The 22,701-nt window shown below is 38.8% G+C and overlaps 1 protein-coding gene across 2 annotated transcripts in view; it reads right to left on the reverse strand.

Moving 5' to 3' along the window:
* The window catches only part of KPNA1 (karyopherin subunit alpha 1), a 60,831-nt gene that overhangs the window by 25,887 nt on the left and 12,243 nt on the right, over nt 1-22,701 (reverse strand). For both annotated transcript variants that reach the window (XM_063294630.1, XM_063294631.1), the window contains exons 2-4: nt 16,276-16,409; nt 13,304-13,411; nt 9,300-9,399 (exon numbers count right to left, since the gene is read on the reverse strand). In XM_063294630.1, the coding sequence (XP_063150700.1) occupies nt 9,300-9,399; nt 13,304-13,411; nt 16,276-16,404 (337 nt within the window). In that variant the 5' untranslated portion in view covers nt 16,405-16,409. The remainder of the gene's footprint in view (nt 1-9,299; nt 9,400-13,303; nt 13,412-16,275; nt 16,410-22,701) is intronic.

Below are 22,701 nucleotides of genomic sequence, written 5' to 3' on the forward strand. Positions count from 1 at the left end.
ACTGGCTTTCTGCACCTATAAACCAATCGATACTAGGGCAACAGATGCAGAGATGGTTAGCAGAGGGACTCTGTCTTTTATTTCCTTCCCTCGTCTAAAAGACTTACTTTGCACGTCTCTAGGTAACAGGCCTCCAATTGGGTAGATTGAAATTCTCCAGGCTTTCTTCCCTTCCTTTCCCTCTCAGTTCAGTTTTCTTTCTCCTCCATCTCTGGCCTGTTCTCACCTGCCTGGCTCTTTCTCCATAATAGAGAAAAGTACACTACAGACTGTAAGCTGTAAACAGACTTGAATAGCTGAGCCCTTTTTATCACTATTTTATTTCCTAAATTAACCTTATTTTTATTTTCTTTCACGCAAGCACCTGCCCCAAAACTAGGAATTTGCCACTGGAGTAGTTGCAAGGAGAATGAGAAACTAGTCCTCACCCCTGTTCACAATGGTCATATCCCCTCCTCCCATCTAATGATGAACACAAACAGGCAAAGAAATGTGTGGAACTGGGAATGGTTGGAACCTGAGTAGGCTAGAACTGTACTTTAGCTAGCTGAACTGCTCTGGAAACAGAGCGTTTGCAGAAGGATTCTCTGTCTTCCGCAGTGAGAGAGGAGGAAGAAAAACAATTTTAAAAAAAGGCAGCACATGGGAGGGATAGGTGACTGTAGGAGGAAGACACTTCCCCAATTTCTAGTCCAATGACAGAAAGCAACAAAAAGGAGGAATCTTTGTTATTCAAAAGGAGCCTATTATATTCCTGTAGCTTGCAAGGTTTTTCAAGCTAAGGTAGTCCCTCAGCTTCTCTGTGGTTCTCAAATCTGCTCCCTTGCAAAGTTTATTATTATTGAAACCATTCAGAGTAAGTTTATTAGAGCCATATTGATGGTACCAAAAAGTATTAAAAATGCCATTCTATGGGTAGGAATAGGTATAATTTCATTGGATGCCAGACCATGGTTCCTTCTTCTTACCTTCTGGCTAAACTTAATTCTGTTGCCTTTAGGTTTAGCCCCATTAATATTTAGAGATCATTTTAAGTCATCTTGGCTAAAAAAAAGCCTTAGAAAAAATTAAATTGCTGGGCTTCTCTATGGAAAGTCTGTGCTCATTGGGATAATGCTAGAACACCACCCTGAAACAACGAATCTGGGATATAGTCTCCAAACAAATTTAAGTAAAGTGGTACACCCCAATATCTGTCATTTTCTTCCGGAAGGGTTCGTTCCAGCTTCTTATCTATCATCTATCACAATTTTGAAATTTTGTAAAGCTTTCACTTTAGCCAGGCTGGACACACTACCCTCAGCAGTCCTTTTTGGATGTTTCAAGGGTACTCCTATGCACCTTCAGCTATGTCCATGTGGTGACGGCTCAACAGAAACCCTAAGCCATATGTTGTTATGCTGTTCCCTATATAAGGACTCTAGACAGATCCTTATATATCCATTATTGAAGAAATTTCCAGGCAGGGAGAATGACTTCTATCTAATGGTACTTATTTTGGACAAGGACCCGAAAATATCCTACCAGGTTGCCCATCCGCACAATATGCTGCACCATCACTTAGGTTTAGAATTTCTTAACATAGTATTTTATTTCAATTTATTTTAGTATTTTCATTCTTAATTTTAGATCGTATTATACTAATTGTTTTGTTTGTTTGTTTTGTATGTATGTATGTATGTATGTATGTATGTATGTATGTATATAAAATTGTTGCTATTATATAATTTTATTGTATCTGGCCTTAGGGCTGTAATAAACATGTTGTTGTTGTTGTTATGTACTGCAAATACTGAGACAGAAGGCATGCAGCTGAAATGCAGCAGTCCTTTTTGGGGGGAAGCACATAGAGATCTTTATGTTCCATTCCTGTGCCCTAATCTGCCAGGCACTTTCCTATTTATAAAAGTGTTCTTCACTTTAATGTTACTTGATTAGCTTTCACTGCACCTCACTGTAATTATCAATAATCCAGTTTAATTTAGCAACCACCACAAATAAGTCTATTATTACTAGTATCACAACATCATGGTCTGTGTATGACAACAGTAGGGTTTGCCTACATTTAGTTACAAGATAGCCAGACATGGAGGTTAAATCTATGGCTAACTCACCTTCCAGAAAGCCTCCATAAAAAGGCAGATGAGGCAGGAATAGGTATAAAATGAGACAACTAGTTAATCAAGGTACTTTAGATGAAAAATGGAATATGCCTTTTCTATCAAATAAGATAATTATCATGTCAAAGGCTATTATTTTCCCACAGTTATACCGAAGCAAACTTAAGGGAATGAAAGTGGAGTTCTTTTAAGTTCATCTCTGTGTACTACAGGTGTGTGTAATTTTTATAAATAACCTGTGGTTGCTATTAATTATATGTATTCCTGCCTTTCCACTCAGTGAGGCCAAACATAAAATAGATAGTAAGATAAACTACAATATTAAAAAATCCTATAAAATATTAAAAGTACATACAAGAAGTTGGTAAAAACTGGATTAATGTAACCACTGGTTAAAAATAACAGCAGCAGAAGATAAAACACATTACATTTGGTCAACAGAAAAACCCAGGAAGCGTTGTAAATGTCCTGCTTAAAGGAAGCAAGTTCCCTTAAAAATCCTTCTCTCAGATTCCTTAGAGGGGCAGAGAAAAATGTCTCTCAGGAAGCTCTTAAAACTCAGTCAGATTCATGTAGGTTATCCTTATCGTGGTCATATGGCCTTTTCAAATTCGATCTCCACTGTCACCTCTTATTCTTGCTTGTGTATACCAACTGGAAAATATTAATCTTTGACACGACAGGATCTTATTTGACAGACCTTATTCCAAAATGTTTAGAATTGGGAGCAGCAAGATGGTCCTTGCAGACATCACCGAGGAACTCAAGTCCTTTAAGATGGGTATTTTTTTATCTCCAGCTGCCAACACTTCCCTTTTCCCATAAAATCTCTGACCTCCACATTTTAAAAAAATAAAAAGATAGCAGGTATACAAGATACGCAGCATGTTCAGTGAGCAGAGCAATGAGAGGAAAAAAACAGAAAAAGAGATTTGAACTGGCCAGTAAGCACGTAGAGGAGCTAGAAAGAATAGAGAAGGATGACAGGACCCTGAAGGGGCTTTTAAGGGTACCATAGAGGGGAAGGACACAACTCGAAGAATGAAAAGGAGAAGGGGGAGGGGAAGCAGAGAAAAAGATGGTAAGAAGTAGGCAGAAGGCAGCCTAACCAAAGCATTCTGAACAAGATGGAATTTCCCTATATAGTTCAGCAGGGCCCTTGTATATTATACTAGACGAAACTATTTGATATAGCTAAAGTATGCACATTTCTGTTAAGGAATGGACACAACTGACATGCTATTCATAACTGTATAAAAATAGTCCTGCCTTAAGGCTGAATTTAATAGACTATCATGGGAGGAAATGCTGATTAAATTTGTCCTAAAGTACTGTAGTCTCTTTGTTTTTCTGGATTCAGCCTTAAGCCAGGAGCAATCTCTGTCTTTGTTCATAAGTCTTATCTAATCACAGATGATAGTTAAAGTGGGGTAGGCAAACTTGTAGCCTGCAGGTGGCCCTCAAACACCCATATCACACTACTGAAATTCAGAGGTAAATGGGCAAATTTCAACAGTATGGTTTTAGCCTATTTAGGAGGTTTTCAGGATGGGAATGGGAGTAATCTGCTTTTAGGAAAACTTGGACTCTCATACCCACCTTTAAGATCTCCACCAAAGGCCAAATAACAGGCTGAAAATGTTTGGCCATGCTTTTTCAGGTAATGTCAACAGCATTACCAGATAGACTCCTGCAGCCATTTAGAAGGTCACGAGGCTGAGTTCAGCTCTTCAAATGATGCCCACCATTGCAGTATAAGAATATTATTGATATACCAGCTATTTTGCTCTCCCTCAGTAACAGCATAGTTGCTAAGATCTATCCAAATGAGTAAATTACTCAATGAAGTCATCCAGAATCCAGCAGTAATTCCAAGGAAGCAGTTTGTACCCTTGAGTATAGTTTGTGTACAATAACAGACTGTATGAGAAATAAGCTAAAATTAAATCCAGAAAAGATGGATCAAGAATGTAGAAAAGTAAGGTGCCAAGAAACATTTTTTTATTTGGCATTTTGAAATGTTTTCAATATGTTTTTATTTTATATTTTAAGCCTAAGTTTTTCATTGTGTTGTTTTTAATTTACTACTGTACCATTTGTCTTGAGCATCTTTGGAAACAGAAAGGGAAAAAATATTAAATACATGACTGGAGAATAGTCCACATCTGCTCAGAAATTCAAGTGAATAAATCTAGCAACAGTATAGAGAACAACTGGGTTAAAATAAGTGCAGCAACAAATAAAAGCAGTACTATTGTTAGTGTCAATTACTGCTTGCCCACAGAAGGAAAAGATGGGGAAAGTGTTTCCAAAACCAAATTGAAGATATTTTAAAAAGGGAGGGGGAGGGACTTAATCATCCAAATCACCCACTGAGAGACAAACTCTGCCAAGCATAGTTCTAGCCAAATTCCTGACTTGTCTCAGATTATTCCTTCAGAGGGTGAAGGAAGGTGCAAGAAGATCAGCTTTCCTTAGCATGATTCTAACCTCAAATATTAAGACTCAATTAAGGAAGTGGAGGTAGCAGGAACATTGGGGGAGAGTGATCATATAATGATGGAATTCTTCATTTTAAGGGAAACTAAAGTTGACTGTAGTCAAAAACATACTTCGGACCTCAAAAAGTGGATTTTAATAAATTTAGAGCAACAATCAAGAGGATCCTGTGGCAGAAGGAGCTTACGGGAGAAGGAGCTTAAGGTACATGAGAGTTTCTTTAAAAGGAGATACTAAAAGCACAATCACAAACAATTCCAATAAATAAGAAATGGAGGACAGAAAAAGAAGCCCATATGGCAATCAAAAAGCATAGTGAGAATCTGAAAACAAAGAATAAAATGTATGGAGGTTGGAAAGAAGGAAGGTCATCAAGGTGTACATAAAGTTGTGCCAAAAATATAGAGATGGTTTCAGGAAAGCTGAACTTCAGAGTTTGTGAAGGATGCTAAGAATAACAAAAAAGATCTTATTGAGTTATATACAATATATAAGGAAAAGAAAGAAAGGTACTAAGTGGAAAAAATTTGGCAGGTAATGCAGAAAAGACAAGGTTACCCAATTTCTATTTTGCTTGGTCTTCTTCAGTACCACATACTGTATGTGTTTGAATGGGCATGATGAACCAGCAGGATTGAACCATGATCAGGAATACCTAGGGCCAGATGAATTACATACTGTACTAGGAAAGGAACTTTGCTGAAATCTTTTTATCTTTGAGAAATCCTGGAAAGCTGATGAAGGGGAAAAAGTGGAAGGGAACTTACAAACCAGTCAGTTTGACACTGATATCTGGGAAGATTACAAAACATGTCACAAGGATACCATCTGTGAGTACTTTGAAAAAAATGTGGTAATTATTAGAAGTCACTGTTTAATTGGGTAACTGCCTTAGTAGACTGCTGGAATGCTGTAGATGTATTATACCCTTTTTTCAGCAAAATGTTCCACAAAGTAGAGAGCCAGTTTCGTTTACTAGTTAAAGGTGGGCCAGTCAATCTCTCTTAACTCTAGGAAGAAGGAAATGGCAAACCAATTAAAAATGTTGCCTAGAAAACTGAACTGACATGTCTGTGTATTCACCAGAATCAAAACTGACTTGGAAGCAAAAACCAAACAACCAACCTGATAACCTCCCGATGTTCTGAGCAGCAGAGCAGTTCGGTGTGGGCTTGATGTAATGACAGTTAATAAAATACACATACAGCTGGCTTGAAAATCATATTCAAAGAATGCTCTTTGACAGTTTCTCATCAACTGGATGTATGCACTGTGCAGAGTGTTACAAGAATCAGTCTTGGGCCTAGAACTTTTCGCTATTTTTATTAATTACTTGATTTAGGCAGTGGTGGTAATGCTTATTCAATCTACAGATGGCCCAAAATTGGATGGGATAGTTAATATCCTAACTAAAAGAGAGAAATAATTTTTTAAAACAAACCTTGATAGGTTAGAGAAATGGGCTGAAAATAACAGAATTAAATGTAATGAACAAAAATGCTATGTTCTTCATTTAAGAAATGTAAGTCAAATTTACAAATACAGGATGGATTATACCAAGCTTGGTAATAAGAACTTTGTAGAGTTGATAGCAAACCAAACTTCAGTCAACATAATGATATGACTGCAAAAAAGGCAAAATATACTTTAGACTGAATCAATAGGATTATAGTTTCGAAATCATTCTGCATTGGTCTAACCGCCTCAAGTACTGCATTTCATTCTGGGCCTTACATTTTAAGAAGGATTCAGAGGAACTGGAACATGTTCAGGGAAGAGTGATGAGGATGATCAAGGGACCAAAAACTAAGTTCTATGAAGAGAGACTGAAGGAACTGTACAAAATCAAGTCTTGAGAAGAGAATATTTAGGAGAAAATAGGAAAGCCTCATTGAAAAATCTCACATGGAAGGTGTTCCCTGTTATTCTAGAATACAAATAGAACCATGAATTTAAGTTGCAGGAAGGTAAATTCCATTTATGTTATAAAAATGTCCTAAGATAACAGCAGTGCAACAGGTGAATCAATTACCAAGAGAGGAAGGAATCTCAATCACTGAGAATGTTCAAGTGGAGACTACCCAGCCATCTGTCGGGGATGTTTTAATTTAGAACTTGCACAGAGCATGGGCTTAGATTCAGGGGCCCCTTCCATTTCTGATTCAATTAACTATAGTTAAATGTAAATGAATATATGCCTCTGGCATACTATTTAAAGACAAACTGCAGCCCTTGGACCAGAAAAAAAGAATGGTGTATCTCTGTTCTAGGCCAATCTGAATATTCCCTTGAGTTTTTCAGTTCCATCCTGTCCAGTTAGTTCAGCAAAAGCAGCCGTGAAAACAATCCCAGATAGGCACTGATATTGCTTTTGAGGAGAGGGGGCTTTGACAGGTTGTGGACATAATAATAATTTAAAAAAACCTTATGATAAACTAACAGCAGCAACTGGTTGTATTCAGTACGCTAGTGATCAGGTATTAAACATTGCCTGTAAGTATAAATAAGGACCAGGACTAGCATTTGAATCTTCATCTTGTGTTACAGAGTTAAGGAAATGTTTACATAAATATTTTAGAAAAGAAGGGTGTATGATGAGAAAGGACCTAGGAAAACTACAAAAGATGTTCTGAGTGTTAAGTGATCTATGAAACAAGAACTGAAACAACAAAGATGGTGTGTGAAATCGACTTAAAGCAGACAAAACCTTGCAATTACCATGAATGTCCTTTTCCTTCAGTGGATAAAGGGGAATCCTCCTCTGGGTTGCTCCTCCCAGTCTGACAGGCAGGACTAAAGCTTTTGCATGTTGCTACTGTGAAAGGAAGCAGCCCTCCCCTCCAGTTTTTGGGACAAACTCCTTCAGAATATAGAAGGATGCAAAATGAAAAATAAATAGGAACCTGTGTTTTCCCTTCCCCAGTTGGATATTTACTTGAAAAGAATAGATACAGTCTACACCCATCAAGGTGGCAACTTTTCTCTCCCTCAAGATATTGGTTGCCTCACTTGTGACACAGAGAAGAGGCCCTCCATGAGGGAGAAGGGTAGTCTCCTTTACTGCTGGGGAAGATGGGCCATGAGGGCTGGGTGGGGAGAGCTCTGCCAAGGTTACCTGGTGCATCCAATGGCAGAAGTCCAGATGAAACGCCGATCGCTTGGTCGTGGGATGGGGGATTGGCTGCTCGTTGTCTCTAGGCTTAGTCCCTTCCTACCCCATGGTCTCTCAGCTCCTCATGGGGATTGAGGGAGTTCTGTTCACCTGCAGAGGTGGCACAAGTGGAATCTATTGACTCTGCTGTCGAGCCAAGAATTGTTCCTGGGGTAATCTGGAAGGGAGGCTGCTGCCGAGGAGTAAGGGGAAGACTGCTTCCTCCCCACATCAGAGACACTGTATGTTTTGATCCTCCTCTGCGGGCAAGTGAGAGGAGCAACTCAGGTAAGGAAAACTTCCTCCGCTGTGGAACACTGGACCCCTGGATGTACATTGTTTTACAAAACTGGATAAGCTAGAGGTCTATATAAAGTCTACCCTTGTAGAAAAAGAGCAGAGCAGAGCAGACTCCATATGCAGAGAAATCTGCATCTGCCACTTCTATGTACAGCTTGTGCACAAGTTCATTCTCTTCTTTCCCACTTTGCACTTTCTATGACCTGACTACCCAAAAGTATAGCGTCAAAAGTATGAGGAGTATACATGCATACATTCATACATCATGAATGATGAATGGAGCAGGAAATTAAAATATAATGTTATTTAGGATTAAAATCACTGCTTCTGCCTATATATAAATGTTTATCAATAAAAGTGATATAAAAGATGAACTACTTCAAATTGTGATCTAAATTTATTCCCCCTTGTTAACTTGCTACCATAATAGGCCTACAACCTCTTCTGAAAACCTGTTGTGGGTTCTGCTGCAAAATGATTACTGGGGAGCATATACCCGCACTGTCCACCTGGGGTGGAACAACCAGCTGCTAGAGCTATGCAGTGATCTGGATCTGAAGGGCAAAGTATTTTGGGATGCATACAGAAAACCTGTTAGGAACACCTAGCCAAATGTATTTTTTCCTAGGAGCCGGATGCAGCTGCAACTAGTTGTACCAGCCTCAAAAGACCAGAAAAAGATGCAGCTGCTTTAAGTTATTTCAGTCAGGTGCAATGTGCATATCTATGTATGCTCCGGGTTACATTTTGCCCTCTGAATCCACATTGCTGTACAGATCTACCAGTTAAAAGGCACTGATTTACCAGAATGCTATTTATCAACTCTCAGTCTCTACCAGGACATGACCTATGACCTCTAGTTACCTTTCTCTGTTTCCTAGACATTTCCAAAAACAGTACAGGGAAGCAGCCATTCACCATTCATTTTTCTAGGAAAATTTAGGGATCATAGGCATTCCCAAAAATAATGATATTGTTGGAGGTTCGCACTACATTTGCAGCATGCCAGCTACCCAATGTTTTTAATCTTTTTTTTTTAATGTAAGAAGTTGTATGAGAATGAGTCTGATGAGCACCCAGGGAGGTTTCTCTGGGCACTGGTACTCCTGGGCTCCATACCTGGCATCCTATTAATGTATAGTAACTGCTAGTAATAAAAGAACAACTTGGGTGGAAACCCAGGGGACATGCCTAAGAGCAGCAACTTTCTCTAGTGTTCTTGCACTCACCTTTTGAGAGAAGTTTTCGAAACTTTTGGGTAGCTGAGAGCTGCTGTTCCGGACTATTGGAAAAGATCATCTCGGTCATGTCAGAAGTAATCACTGCATTCTACAATTCCAAATGGAAAAAATTACCTAAAAACACTGCTTCAAAATTCAAAATTAAATTAAATTAAAATTCTTAAATTTAATGACATTAAGTGATTAAATGAAACTGGACACTAGGAGGCATTGTTTTGGTTCATGAGTTTTTTTTTTGTAAAATCAGTAGTTTCAAAAATACCTCTGAACTGAACACAATTCCAAGTGCAAATGGAGAAATTAGTTATAGTCTTAAAATATTTCATTATTAAATAAAAATTCCAAAATGTACAGTCCCTTTTCAAAAGCAACTCTGGGAGCTATGATTTGAGTAAGTGCAAAGATGGCATTTATTTATTTATTTATCATATTTTTATCACCACCCATCTCCCTCATACGGGGGACTCTGGGCGGTTCACAATAAAAAAGTTTAAAATGAATAAAATCATAATAATATCATTAATCTACAAATATCTGTATCAATAAAGAAATATAAAATGTAATGAGATCCAAGTAATGGGAGATCTAATACCACCCAGAGGGGAGCAAGATCAGCCTTGGCAGGACTAGGGAGCCAACCAACCCCAAGAGTGGCTCTTCCTCTCCCCACTCCAGGCATGGTGGCAAAGCCAGGTCTTCAATCGTTTCCTGAAGTCCAAAAGAGAGGAGGCTAGCCTCACTTCCGGGGGAAGAGTGTTCCAAAGGGCGGGAGCTGCTGCAGAGAAGGCCAGCCTCCTGGACCCCGCCAGATGGAGTTCTCGTGCAGATGGGGTCCGGAATGCTTTTTTCCCTTCCGTATACACATTACCATTGAAGAAATATATTCATTAATAACAGAACAAAATATAAATCAGGGCTAACTTTTTGGAAGAAGCATATAATAATGGCATACGTTATCATTATTGCTTTATTAATGTTTATACTGACAACATCCAAGAAAGTTATAAGAAAAGGAGAAAAGGATACTGAAGTCAAGTTTAGTGAAGAATTAATGTACAGTGCATTTAAAATATTATTTAGTATCATTTCATATTTAATATTAACACATATAGAAGTGTCTCCATTCACACTTGCAGCCAATTACAAGGAATTCATCTATTCATTTTAAAGGTTTTAAGCAGTTTAAGCATCAAAACAACAGTTCTAGAAAAAAACTGTTTTTAGATACTTATGATAGATAGTAGCAGAAACTGCCTCCTGTACAACTTACTGTGAAAGTTCTCTATGGTTTGATGCAAAGGAGACACCCTAGGAAGCTAAGAAAACCACACAACTAAAGTGTGCTGTTATATTAGCTCTGCCAGGCTCCTCACTTTGTTCTTAAACATCACCAGGCTAAAAGACTGTAGAAGAACCTCTGTTAAGATAGCTTATGCAAGAGGGAAAAAACCCTTTCTATTCCTTAGAGGAGGTTGCTTAAAACACCAAGGGAAGTCAGTTCAAATGAAATATGATCTGATATCTAGTTCACACCAAACTAGAAAGAATCTTCGTAACAGGGGACCAACGTTCTCTTTCCCCTTTGGTGTCTGAAGTCATCCAAATATGGAACATGCTCAAACTGTTTCGTATAGGATGGAAACAACCTACTGAACCTATGAAACAAAAAGGACCTGTGGCAAACCTCAATGTTCAAAAGCTTCTTCTAGAAAGCCACAATTTACTGTAAGTTACTGAATATGAAAGGGTTATATCAAGCGGCAGCACTGATGTCTACACTGCAGGAGCATTAACAGAGAACGCTAACAAGACAGCTGTGATCCTTAAAGATGGGAACTGTAAAGGAGGGCTCAGGAAGTTTCTGACTATCAGTGGTTATATAAACTATGCTGCAATCATCAGGCCAGGTAAAAAGGTGTAGCTAGTCAAAAGGAAGAAGCATTTTTTAATATTGCTCTGCAGAAATCCAAGTTATAATACAGTCTGTCTGAGTGATGGGAGAGACTGGGACAAAAGGAAAAGAGAATGAGCTCTTGAGACCTGTGAAAAGCAGTGCTGACTTTCAGAATGAAAGAACATCTGGTCTCAAACCGACTAGGTCCCTGTCAAATACACAGAGATTTAATATGGCTGAGAGGGCTGTCAGCTTTTGTCAGGGATAAAAGCCTGAGAGAAAACAGATCTCAGGTTCAACTGATTTGGCAATCAGGCCTTGAGAACAACATGTAGACTCTACAAAAGGAATCCATGCATTACAGGTGACTTAAGAAATGCTGGCTCTCTGAGGAAGTTTTTACCGATGAGATCTGAAAGAATGTTTGCCTGGAAAAGTAAGGACCAGGATAGTGTCAAGGTTTGCCTTTTCCAGCCTCTGGGCAACAAGAGGGCATCACCTGTTGCTCATAATATGTTGGTGGAGGTTCAGCATAGACGTCTTACTAACCATCTAAAGAATTCTTCAGAGAGAAACTATAATGGCAACTAGCGCTGGTATGGAAGATTTCAGAAGGTTTATCTGAGCATTTACTTCCAGATCAGCACATCGTTTCTCATAACTTAGTTCAATAAGCCTTCGGCTGTTTTATATTTACTTATTTATTTATTATATCAATTTATATAGCCACCCATCTCATAATTGTGACTCTCTGTGGTACACATAGGATTACTACCAAACAAAACCGAAAACAGCTAACAAGGAAATAATGGCGGTTGAGGACAAACTCAACTCAGATAATAAATAGCACAAAATGGTATCAACGGGCTCACCTAAACTCCAGACCCGATACCCGAGGGAGCACCCAGATCTTCAAGGACTTAATGAAGTGCTAAATCCATGAATCTCAGGGGGTATGGTGTTACAGAGGGCAGCCGCTGCGACAGAGAAGGCACATTTCCTGGATCCTGTCAGATGGCAGTTTGATAGACAGGACGTGGAGCATATACCCTGAAAACTAGTGGTTTACTATGATAATAAATTGATGTATTAAATCTTCCCTATATCCTACCTTATGTTCCCTATAATCTTTCTTATGTTTGCAATTTCACTGCAAATATCTTGTCTGGGGCATCTTTTAGGAATGCTTAAGTCCCAAAGACATAAATGGAATGGAAAATCAATTTATTTCATTTTCAGTCTGATTAAGTTATTCAGTTTGAATGTTTAGTACCTCTGGATTAGGGATGTAAAAGAATTCGAACATAGATTTTGTTAAAAGCAATGAGTTTGAAAGCAGATATGGGACAAAAGCTAGCAAAAACGAAGTTCAGCAGTAGCTAAATCAGGTATAGCTTTGAAAATGCTGGTTGTCAGGCTAGGTTTTTTCCCCTTAGAACTATGAATATCCTGCACAGATATTGCAGCTTGGAGCTCTCCAGAAAGACTGTTTCTCCTGTATAGAACAGAACGACTGTGTGACCATGCAACATAAACACCATGTACATTTTCGAAAGTACGTGCAACCACTCTCTGCCTCTAATTTTTCTCTACATTTAAAAGATATTAAAAAGCAGGAAAAGAAACTGCTAGAAGAGAAATCTGCTGTGCAAGGTAGGTAGCAATGCAGATAATATTTAACCTAATCCCTCTTTCCAATTACATCCTGTAAACCTATCAAAACCAAACAGCCCAAAAATCTGTTCATTCAATTGCAAGATCTTAAACTTAAGAAACCAGATTTAGACTTTTTAAAAAGCTGTAAGAATTTACTCTTTCAACTGGTCGTTGTTTATCTGCAAGCTGCTTGAAGTACAATAGCATATATATCTACAGTGCATAGCACAACTGGTCTTTTTTCCCAAGGCAAAAATGCAGCATGCTGACCAAGTACAGTGAATTGGAGAACGTTCATGTGATTAACAGATACCTTTATTCCAGAGAATTGTGTTTTGGTTTACAGTCTTAGAAATCGAAATCATCATCATCCCACCTTTTATTTGTGTGTGTATGCGTGTGTATGTGTAAACTGAAACTCCCAAGCTTGCACATTACTTACAGATGTCATTTCCATGTTATTCATTTGAGTTTCATGGAAACCACCATCTGACATAACTTCCTCCTCTGTCTCTTCATCAGCTGTGGCAACATTTCTCCGTTTAAACAACTAGAAAAGAAATGCAATGATATTAAAATTAATAGTATGTCCCCATTTAGAGAATAAAACTGATGTTCACAATTTTTGAAACAATAATCATAAATTCCTAGACCCTATAACCTCTTCAGTAATGATTGAAAAAAATAAAAATAATTGCTGGGAGGGACATGAAATAGTGTAATTGTTGGAGAACATGGAGACTGTACAATCAATTATATAAATATACTATGGAAAGGAATATGGATTGACGCAGAATACAAAAATTGTATAATACACTCTAAAAAGCCTATTCTCTCCCCCCCCCTTTGCAGCTGTTATGTCTACTCTTAAAGATATCTCACTGGAAGACTGGATATTCTGCTGATACACCTATAACATTTTATAATTGTAAGCTGCCCAGAGTATTATCATATATTGTAAGCCGCCCAGAGTCATTGTGCACAAGATGTCGTCGTACATGAGATGGGCGGCAGAGAAATTTAAATAAATAAATGAATGAATGAAAGAACAAATGAATAAATAACAGAATTAATAAAGGCTACTAAAATCCTTCAGCCTAAAGTAATGTTCTCTGAATTTCAGTTTCGTTAGTCCACTTTAAGTTGGACTTATAATATAGTGGAGCAGGATCATCCAGTTCCCTCTATAGCAGTTTGAAAACATGAAATACTAGCCCTTCCAGAAGATTATCAACTAGATCAGAAGTTTCCAAACTTTCTTGGTTCCTGGAGTCCTTAGTGTATATAGTTTGGGAGCTGCAAATCTAGATATTGGAAGGGGCTCACAGCTCCGAATTAAACTCCAATTTATTTCACATATTTTAAAACAATATTTTACATTTTTTCTGTAAGTTGGATAGTAGGTAGCTATAAGCATAAGCTGACATCCCACTTACTTTTGGGGCCTTGGGGTGGAACACTAAAGATTTTCTGAGTTTCAATAGTTTCTAGTAGCAGAACACTCAAAATATTTTGAGGTTATTTCATATGGACTATGAAGCACTCATTGAGTTCTGTGTTTTGCCCTACTGCAGCACAGCAATCTTAGAAAGTTCATATAGAACATTATGAGTGGAGCTCTTTTATCCAGCACTTGAAGCCAAAGGAAAACAAAAGCACATGTTTTCTTCTTCTATATTATTTCATAAGCATATATTATAATTTAATTTCCCAAGTAGTAGGGAAGAAAAAAAACATCTTTACTGTATTCAATGAGCAGTACATAATAAAATGTATTGCAATGTAAAATAGGTTACATGTATATGGGAAGGTAAAAATAATAAATTAACTGGACATATTAATCGGTTGACTCTGCAACCAGTAAGAATGATTAGGAGATTTGTTTAAACTATGAATGTGTACCAGCAACAAACAAGCAATATAACAAACATATTTTACAGTTTTGTTAATCCCTTTGTCACATGGGCAAAACCTCAGCCCAAATGGGATCCCTTTTATCTCCCTTCTAAGACTGCTATGGGATGGGCATTGAATCACACCAGGAGAATGGCTTCTTATGCTAAGGGATTGTGATTTAGCTTAAATATTTGGCAGGATGAAGGGGCAAGTCAAGAATATATCCTTGGGAAGATATGTCTGTTCTAACTGGATAGCAATATCTTCAATCCATTGCCTCAAAGCTGCATGCTCATGCTTGAGTGCGTAGAGCTGAGTTAAGGAAATTCCAGGATGAATCAAAATTATCAATAAGAATCCAGGGTGTCAGATTAAAGGGGCAGAATATATTTTGGCCCAGTATGTAAAAGTGTGTAAACAAGTGTTGGTCTCAATTCTACCGACAGAGAAGCAAGGAGCTTGGAATGTTCCTAAGAAATTTAATCTGAACTCTTTCTAAAAGAACAAAGAATTGTATAGGCCTAGTTGGGCACCAAAAAACAGCTGTGCTCTAACACTTGAGTGTAAAAGGAATAAATAATGCCCCTTTAATATAAAAGAATGATTGCAATGCTGCAGCAGCTCTCTGGACTTTTTGTGCTATATATTCTCTATGCATTTTCTGTGAGATCATGGCATGAAAGACTATGCTGAGGTCCTGAAAGTCAAGTCAGTCTTACAATATATGTTCTTTGGAAATCCATGCTGACTTCAAGTAATCACTGATTTTTTAAAATGTTTACAGTGAATGTTTACAGATCCTTCACTCTATGAACTGAGCTAGAATCTTCCTAGGTATCAAAGTCAAACTGATGGGCCTTTAGTTCCTGGAATGTTCTTTCCCTCAGTTTTGAAGATATGGCCAACATTTGGTTTCTTCTAATCATCTTGCACCTCATCCAGGAAATCTATAGCTATGGCCATTGCCAGTAAATTCCTCCAGTATACTATTTTTGGTAAATTATCCTACTATTTTACTATTTTATTCAATAAAATAATAAATAAAATAGTAAATAGTAAATACATTATTTTTACTATCTTATTTTAAATTTCCAAAATTTCTAAACTGTTATCACACACAAATACAAAAAGATATTTTTTTATTTGCTGCCAGATATGCCATCAGAAACTATATCTTTCCTACAATCAATTAAGAATTTCATTAAAGCAATTAAAATTTTGGGAAATTACACTGGCTTAAAAAATTAAAATGCAGCAACATAAAGCATTAAAGAATCTTAAAATTAGGGACAATTTTATTCATTTCTGAATGATATTAACAGAGTGTTTCTTAATTATCTTTGAACATGTGTCTTTCTGGGAAGAATATTTTGTTTGCTTCATTTTTCCCCTTTCTTTTGCTCTTTTTATTATTTTTCCTATCCTTGATAATTTGTTATTCCACTAAACATTTTTAAATTATATATACACTGGAATATAGCCCTTTCCATTTTCAGTGTTCACAGAATTTCACTCTACCTGCTCCTCTCGTTTTTGCTTCCGCAATTGAAGGCCCTCTTCTTCACGACGGCGACGCATTTCATCAGGGTTCAGAGACTTGTTTTTATAACTCTTCAGTCGAAAATTCTCTTTTCCTGAAGACGTCATGATTTCTAAACCATAAAGTAATCAGAAAGGAAATCTGTGTCAACTGACATGTAACTTCTTGTCTTTACTTCAATTCAATTATTAAATTTATTACTTAAAATCATTAGTGGAAAGGATTTGGAGGAATTATCTTGTTTAAGAAGAAAAAGCACAAACAGTTTGATAAGTTATTTTCATCCTACTCCCAAGATTGGCCTCTTTTCCCCTAATTGTTGCCAGAGATATTTCTGAGCAACTATCTTGCCCGAATAAGAGAAAAGAAACAAGCAAATTAAGCTTAATCTCAAGGATAAAACAACAACAACAAAAGGAGAGGAAAAACAGGAGGAGGCTGGAACAAGCCAGACACAAAAAATAAATGCAACTTGATTACAATCAGAATAGATTTACCCGGAAAAATGAAGCAACTACCAGTGTGATTTTTTTCTCTTTCTTTAATAAATGGACTAATGCCAGATCATATCTTTCAAGTCTCTGCAATCTCCCTTTTCCGTTGAAGACACTACATACCTAATGCTAAAGAGCCACAAAGACAGACATTCAGAATATTCAGGCATCTGTCTATTCTTCTGACTTGCTGTTTTCCCATTCTTACTGCTCATTCTTCAGCCTTTCTTGGGTAATTTTGTTAAATCCTAGCCAGGCTAAAGCTAAGGACAAAAAAGTCCTACACAAATAAATTCTTATTGTAGGTAAGGTAAAAGTAAAGTCTTCTTCAACTTAAGCTTAACTTGAATGATTTCATGGTCATATCCATATATGTAATTCTCAAACACAGATCAGGTTTAGCTTCCAATCCCAGATAAAGTTGGCCCAAGGTGCCACTTGCTGAGGCACAGTTGGTAACAGTTTCATACACACACAGACACACATACAGTATATAGGACTTTCCTAATGGGACATTACTCTTTTGTTTGTTTTTTTATCTCATGGTTATCTTAAAGATGTATTTCATCCTGATACAACCAATGAAAGTCAAAGCCAACACCTTGATTTGGACCCAGAAGCATACTGGCACCCAATGCAGCTTGTGCAGCAGAGGTGTGACATGTGCAGCCCTAGAAGTGCCCATAACTGCCAGTGCCGCCACATTCTGCACCAGCTGCAGCTTTCGCATACTTTTCAAGGATAGCCTCATGTAGAACGCATTGCAGTAGTCCATATGAGAGATCAGGGCATGAGTGACTGAGAGAAGGGCTCCCTGATCCAGGAAAGGGTGCAACAAGCACGCAACATGAAGTGAGCAAAGGCTCTCCTGGCCACAACCACCACCTGCTCTTCAAGCAGGAGTTGTGAGTCCAGGAGGACCCCCAGACTGCACACCGGGTCCATCTGGGGCAGTGCAACCCCATCGAGGACCAAAGATGGTAAATTGCCATATACAGAGGAGCCCTGCCCCCACAGCCACTCCATCTTACCAGGATTCAGCTGAAGCCTGTTGTTCTCCATCCAGATCCCCACAGCCTCCAGGCACTGCCAAAGAACATTCACAGCACCACTTGGTTCACCCAGGATGGAGATGTACAATTGGGTATCATCAGCATACTGATGATACCTCATCCCATGGTGACGGATGGTCTTATCCAGTGGCTTCACGTAGATGTTAAAGAGGAGCAGAGAAAGCCCTGAGCCACCCCACAAAGCAGGGGCCATGGGCCGGACCTCTCACACCCTATCAACACCAACTGGGACCAATCTCAAAGGAAGACAGTGAACCAGCGCAAAACTGTGCCACTCAGCCACAACTCCTGGAGCCGACCCAAAAGGGTACCATGGTCAATGGTATTGAAAGCCGCAGGGAGGTCAAGAAGAGTCAGGATGGATGTGCTGCCCCCATTCTGCTCTCACCAGAGATCATCTAAAAGCACAACCAATGCCATTTCTGTCCAGGCCTGAAATCGGACTGGAAGGGGTCCAGATAATCTGTTTCATCCAGGATCCTCTAAAGTTGCAGCACAACCACCTTCTCTATGACCCTCCCTAGAAAGGGAAGGTGAGAGACTGGACAAAAATTGTCTAGGACGGTGGGGTCCAGCGATGGTTTCCTGAGAGAGCAAACCAGTGCCTCTTTAAATGGTGCCAGGAACACCTCCCCCCCCCCCGCGATGAATTAACCAACACTAGAACCCACCCACATGTCACCTCCTGGGCAGCCTGGTGTCATGACCTCGTTGCAAGGCACAAAGAGCCTCACAATGTGGATCATGATCATTAAGGAAAAGAGGAAGGAGATAATCAAACCAGGGATTAACACAAGCACCCAAAGGCACCCACACCCATGGACCCATAAGCAGCTGAAAAGAAAGACGTCAGAGGAATGAAGACGCACCTGGCGCCCCGGAGGACACAACCGTCGCAGGGAGACAGAAGAAGACACCGGGGAAAATGCCCAGGCAGCCATCAAGGGTCCCATCAAGAGGGATCGGGGCAATGAGGGGTGGGGAAGCCCGGGGCAATACAGGAGGGTATAAAAGGGGCACCCCCACACTACCTACCCCGTTCCCGTTTTTCGTTCTGTCAGCTATCATTCCAATAAACCAGAAATCCTTAATATCCATTAAGTGAGTCTGTGTCTTATTGCGAAGCGAGGCTGGCCCTGACACCTGGATACATGTAATATACAGGCGGCTGCACTTACCATCCCAAAGACCCTGTCCACTACCTAGGGTCCAAGAGGATTGAACTGTTCCCAGGTAACAGGGTTGGTCTGCTCCCCAGGCATCTTCAAAGGACCCGCACCATGCTTGGCCTCCAACTGAGAATGAATCCAAGTGATTTTATCTGTCAGATGCACAGCAAATTCCTCTGCACAGCCCTGGAGGCAAACCTCCGAACCCCTTTTACCCAGGAGGGTCCGGGTAACTCTAAACAGGGTCGCCAGACAGCACCCCGCGGACGCAATAAGGGCAGAGAAATACTGGCTTTTCACCACACTTATCACCACAAGGTAGGGCTTAATAGTGGCTCTAGCTCATATTCAATTGGATTCATCCCTATGAATGAAGCAGAATTGTTTAGTTGTTCCAGAAGACAAGAAACAATGGCTTAAATTACAAGAAAATAGATTTTGTTTTGACATTAGGAAAAATTCCTAATGGTTTTGGCTGTTCCAACCAGTTTGGTCTAGCGGTTGAGGCTCCGGGCTAGAATCCAGGAGACTGTGAGTTCTAGTCCTACCTTAAGCATGAAAGCTGGCTGAGTGAATTTGGGCCAGTCACTTTCTCTCAGCCATAGAAAGAATGGAAGGCTACTTCTAAAAAACCTTGCCAAGAAGACTGCAGGGACTTGTCCAGGCAGTCTCCAAAATTCTGACATGACTGGATTAAAAAAAAAAAAAAAAAAAAAAAAACCAACTGTAGAACTTGTCATACATCAGACTATATTCATGACGTTATAATTTCTTCTTTAGAATCAGACTATATTCATGAAGTTATAATTTCTTCTTTAGAATTTTCTGTAATATTTTGAAATTTCCTCTTGTGAACTCTAATATTTTGGGAAAAGAGTTCTTCATTTACAGCAGATCGGTGCCATTCTTGGTTTATCTAGAGTACTGTATTTTCTTTTGGATTTTTTAAACTTAATTTACAAGCTGCTGTATTATTATGACCTGGGCAGCTCTGTAATTATCTCCTTTAGCATTGAATGTCACGATTTTAATACTTAAAGGTGTAAAGGGGTTGTACACTTTTTTTTTAATTGAAAAGTTTGATTTTGTTTATCTCCTATGAGATTGCTTTAATCTTCTAAAGGCAGGAATGGGGAAGACGTGCTGAATCCCCTAATCACATCTCTATGCTATGCAGCCTGGAGGTTGCAATATAGAAATTATTTTAATGTTTGCATTCTGACCCTTTAGTTGTTAGAAAAGCAGCACAGGGTAAAAATTTCTCTGAAACATTAGTGTTGGGGACATGTTAGGTAAAGTGCCCCATCGAGGACAGGTAGTTGCAGTAGGAACTATTAAACTGCTACCTCAAAGGAGGAGTTGGAACCAAGGAATGAAGACTCATGGGGTTTCTGGAAGAGGTTTTTCCCTGTGTGTTTCAGCATTCACTACAAGCATAATCACTCAGTAGGCAACTCTGGGTCCAGGGAAAGCTGCATAAAATAAATGCCATAAATAAAACTAGGAGTAAAACAAATGCCAAAATAATTTCTACTCGCAAAGGAGCTGGAAGAGAAAGATGTGAAGAGTGAACATGAGGTAGATGGGAGAGAATGAAGAACAATGTATACAATAAAAGTGGTAAGAATATCCCTGGCCCTACTGGGATTAATAATGCAAACACTATAACTAAGCTGGAGATTAGTGCCAAGGTTAAGGAGATCAAGAGTTGTAATAGTGGCATTTACAACTACATCAAGAGCTAATAACCACAGCAGCAGGACAGCTCTGTATCCTGATACAGAAAGTGCTAAGTGCAAATAGTAAGATAAAGTCTGTCTCTGAGAACAGTACTAATTATCCCATGGAGAAGGATTTCACTGGAAAAGTACAGATTGGACTATGTGCTGTTGTCTTCTCCCAAGTAGAAGTTTACTTCTCCTTCCAAAGTAGATTCCAGGGTTCTGGATTCTACACCTGGAGACCCCTGAGTGGAAACAGAGGTGATAACAGCTTAAACATCAGTTTATGCAGAACCTTGGCCATCAAAGTAGGGAACAGTACCAGGGTCAGTTTGTTACTCTCAAAAGACTTGGGCTTCTTTTTAGTTAAGAGGCTCTCCAGTCAGCAGCAGAAGTCTTATGTTTCATTCTTAAACACGCTTTGTTGTCCTTCAAGGAAAAGCAGAGCCCAAGGCCATCAATACTGAGACAACCAACACTAGCACAGCTTAAGCATATTTGTTGTTAACACAGCATGGGTTTTAAACCAAACAAAGGGATTACAAACACAGATATCAGGGCCAAGAGAGATATAATTGCTACAAGAAATGAGATGGAGAAGGGCACCTCCTTGAGCATACAACCTGGAATGGAAAAGGTATTTTTCCCCACCAAAAAGTTTAGCTAGGGATATCTCACAAATGTTCTGTGCAGATATAAGACACCATGGTGGAGAAGCGATAGCTGCTCCCAGAAAATAATGGAGAAATTGGATGTTAATATAGCTAACAACACGACTCACTACAAACCAAGAAGAGCAACAAAGCAAACGCCCCTCCCTCCCCCCTTCCCTCCCCAAACAGTCCCCAAAAATTCAAACATTTAAAAACTCTTTAGATAGATTAATAGAGCACACGTTTTCCACATACACTAATTTTAGATTGAAACAGGATCTGAGGAAAGAATTCGAGTTAATGGACCTTCACTGCACTCTGAAAGATACTTTCAGTGGGGAATGTTTGGCTGGAAAACAAACCAAACTCCGCAGTTCTGGCCTGAAATATAAACAGTGGACTACACTGCCACAACCTTCCTTTCCACACTACAATATAGGAACAAGCGAGTACACTGAAATTAGCAGAACAATTTGTAAACATATTTTTTTAAAAAAAACTGAAGCCAACAACTTAAAGCACTTTTGACACAAAATAGGTAGATTAGAGCATGAACTCCGTTTTTTGTTTCTGGAAGCAGAAAACTGTCAATATCAGCAATTCCCCCCCCCCACAAAAAAAACTGTATTTCTCAAAGGTTTTTTTTTTTAATTGACAACACAAATTTCTGCTGTGGGGAAACAAAAAAATACAATGACATCACAATGAACCATTTTCATATTGCAGTTAATTATGTAACCCTAATCTTGTCATATTTCTGCATATTGTACTTTGCTGCTACAGTATTACCCTCTCCTTTCAAAAAAGAATAAAAGGTAGAAGAAGGCTTGTTTCTTACTTAAGTATTAGGCAAAACTTTGACTATCTACATTGCCTTTTATATCTAGATCACTATGGACAAAAAAGGGTGAGAATGTCAGAATGCATTATATAAATGTTTCCAGGCTCAATTAAAACAAGGTTTCAGTTTAAGAACCACTCTTGCAAACGTGAACTTACACAGTATTAGAATCACTAGCGATCCTTTTGGCCAATCATTATGAAATATTTGATTACAATTTCCAGGAACAAGGCCCTTTTGGTTGTGGCGCTGCAACTGGGCAATTCCTTTAAGGAAGTTCAAAAAGCTTCCTTCCCATATACTGATGGCTCTTGAATTTTTTTGTTCTTGTAGAATGTACCCTATAGTTTTCAAGTTGAATGTATTTATTTTGTTGTATTTTATTCTGAAAGTTACAATTTTAACAGGGATTTTTTTGTGCTGTTTTTGCTTTTAGCCAGAAGAAGAAATACG

This window comes from Candoia aspera, chromosome 2 (assembly GCF_035149785.1).
Source record: "Candoia aspera isolate rCanAsp1 chromosome 2, rCanAsp1.hap2, whole genome shotgun sequence".
Lineage (NCBI taxonomy): Eukaryota > Metazoa > Chordata > Lepidosauria > Squamata > Boidae > Candoia > Candoia aspera.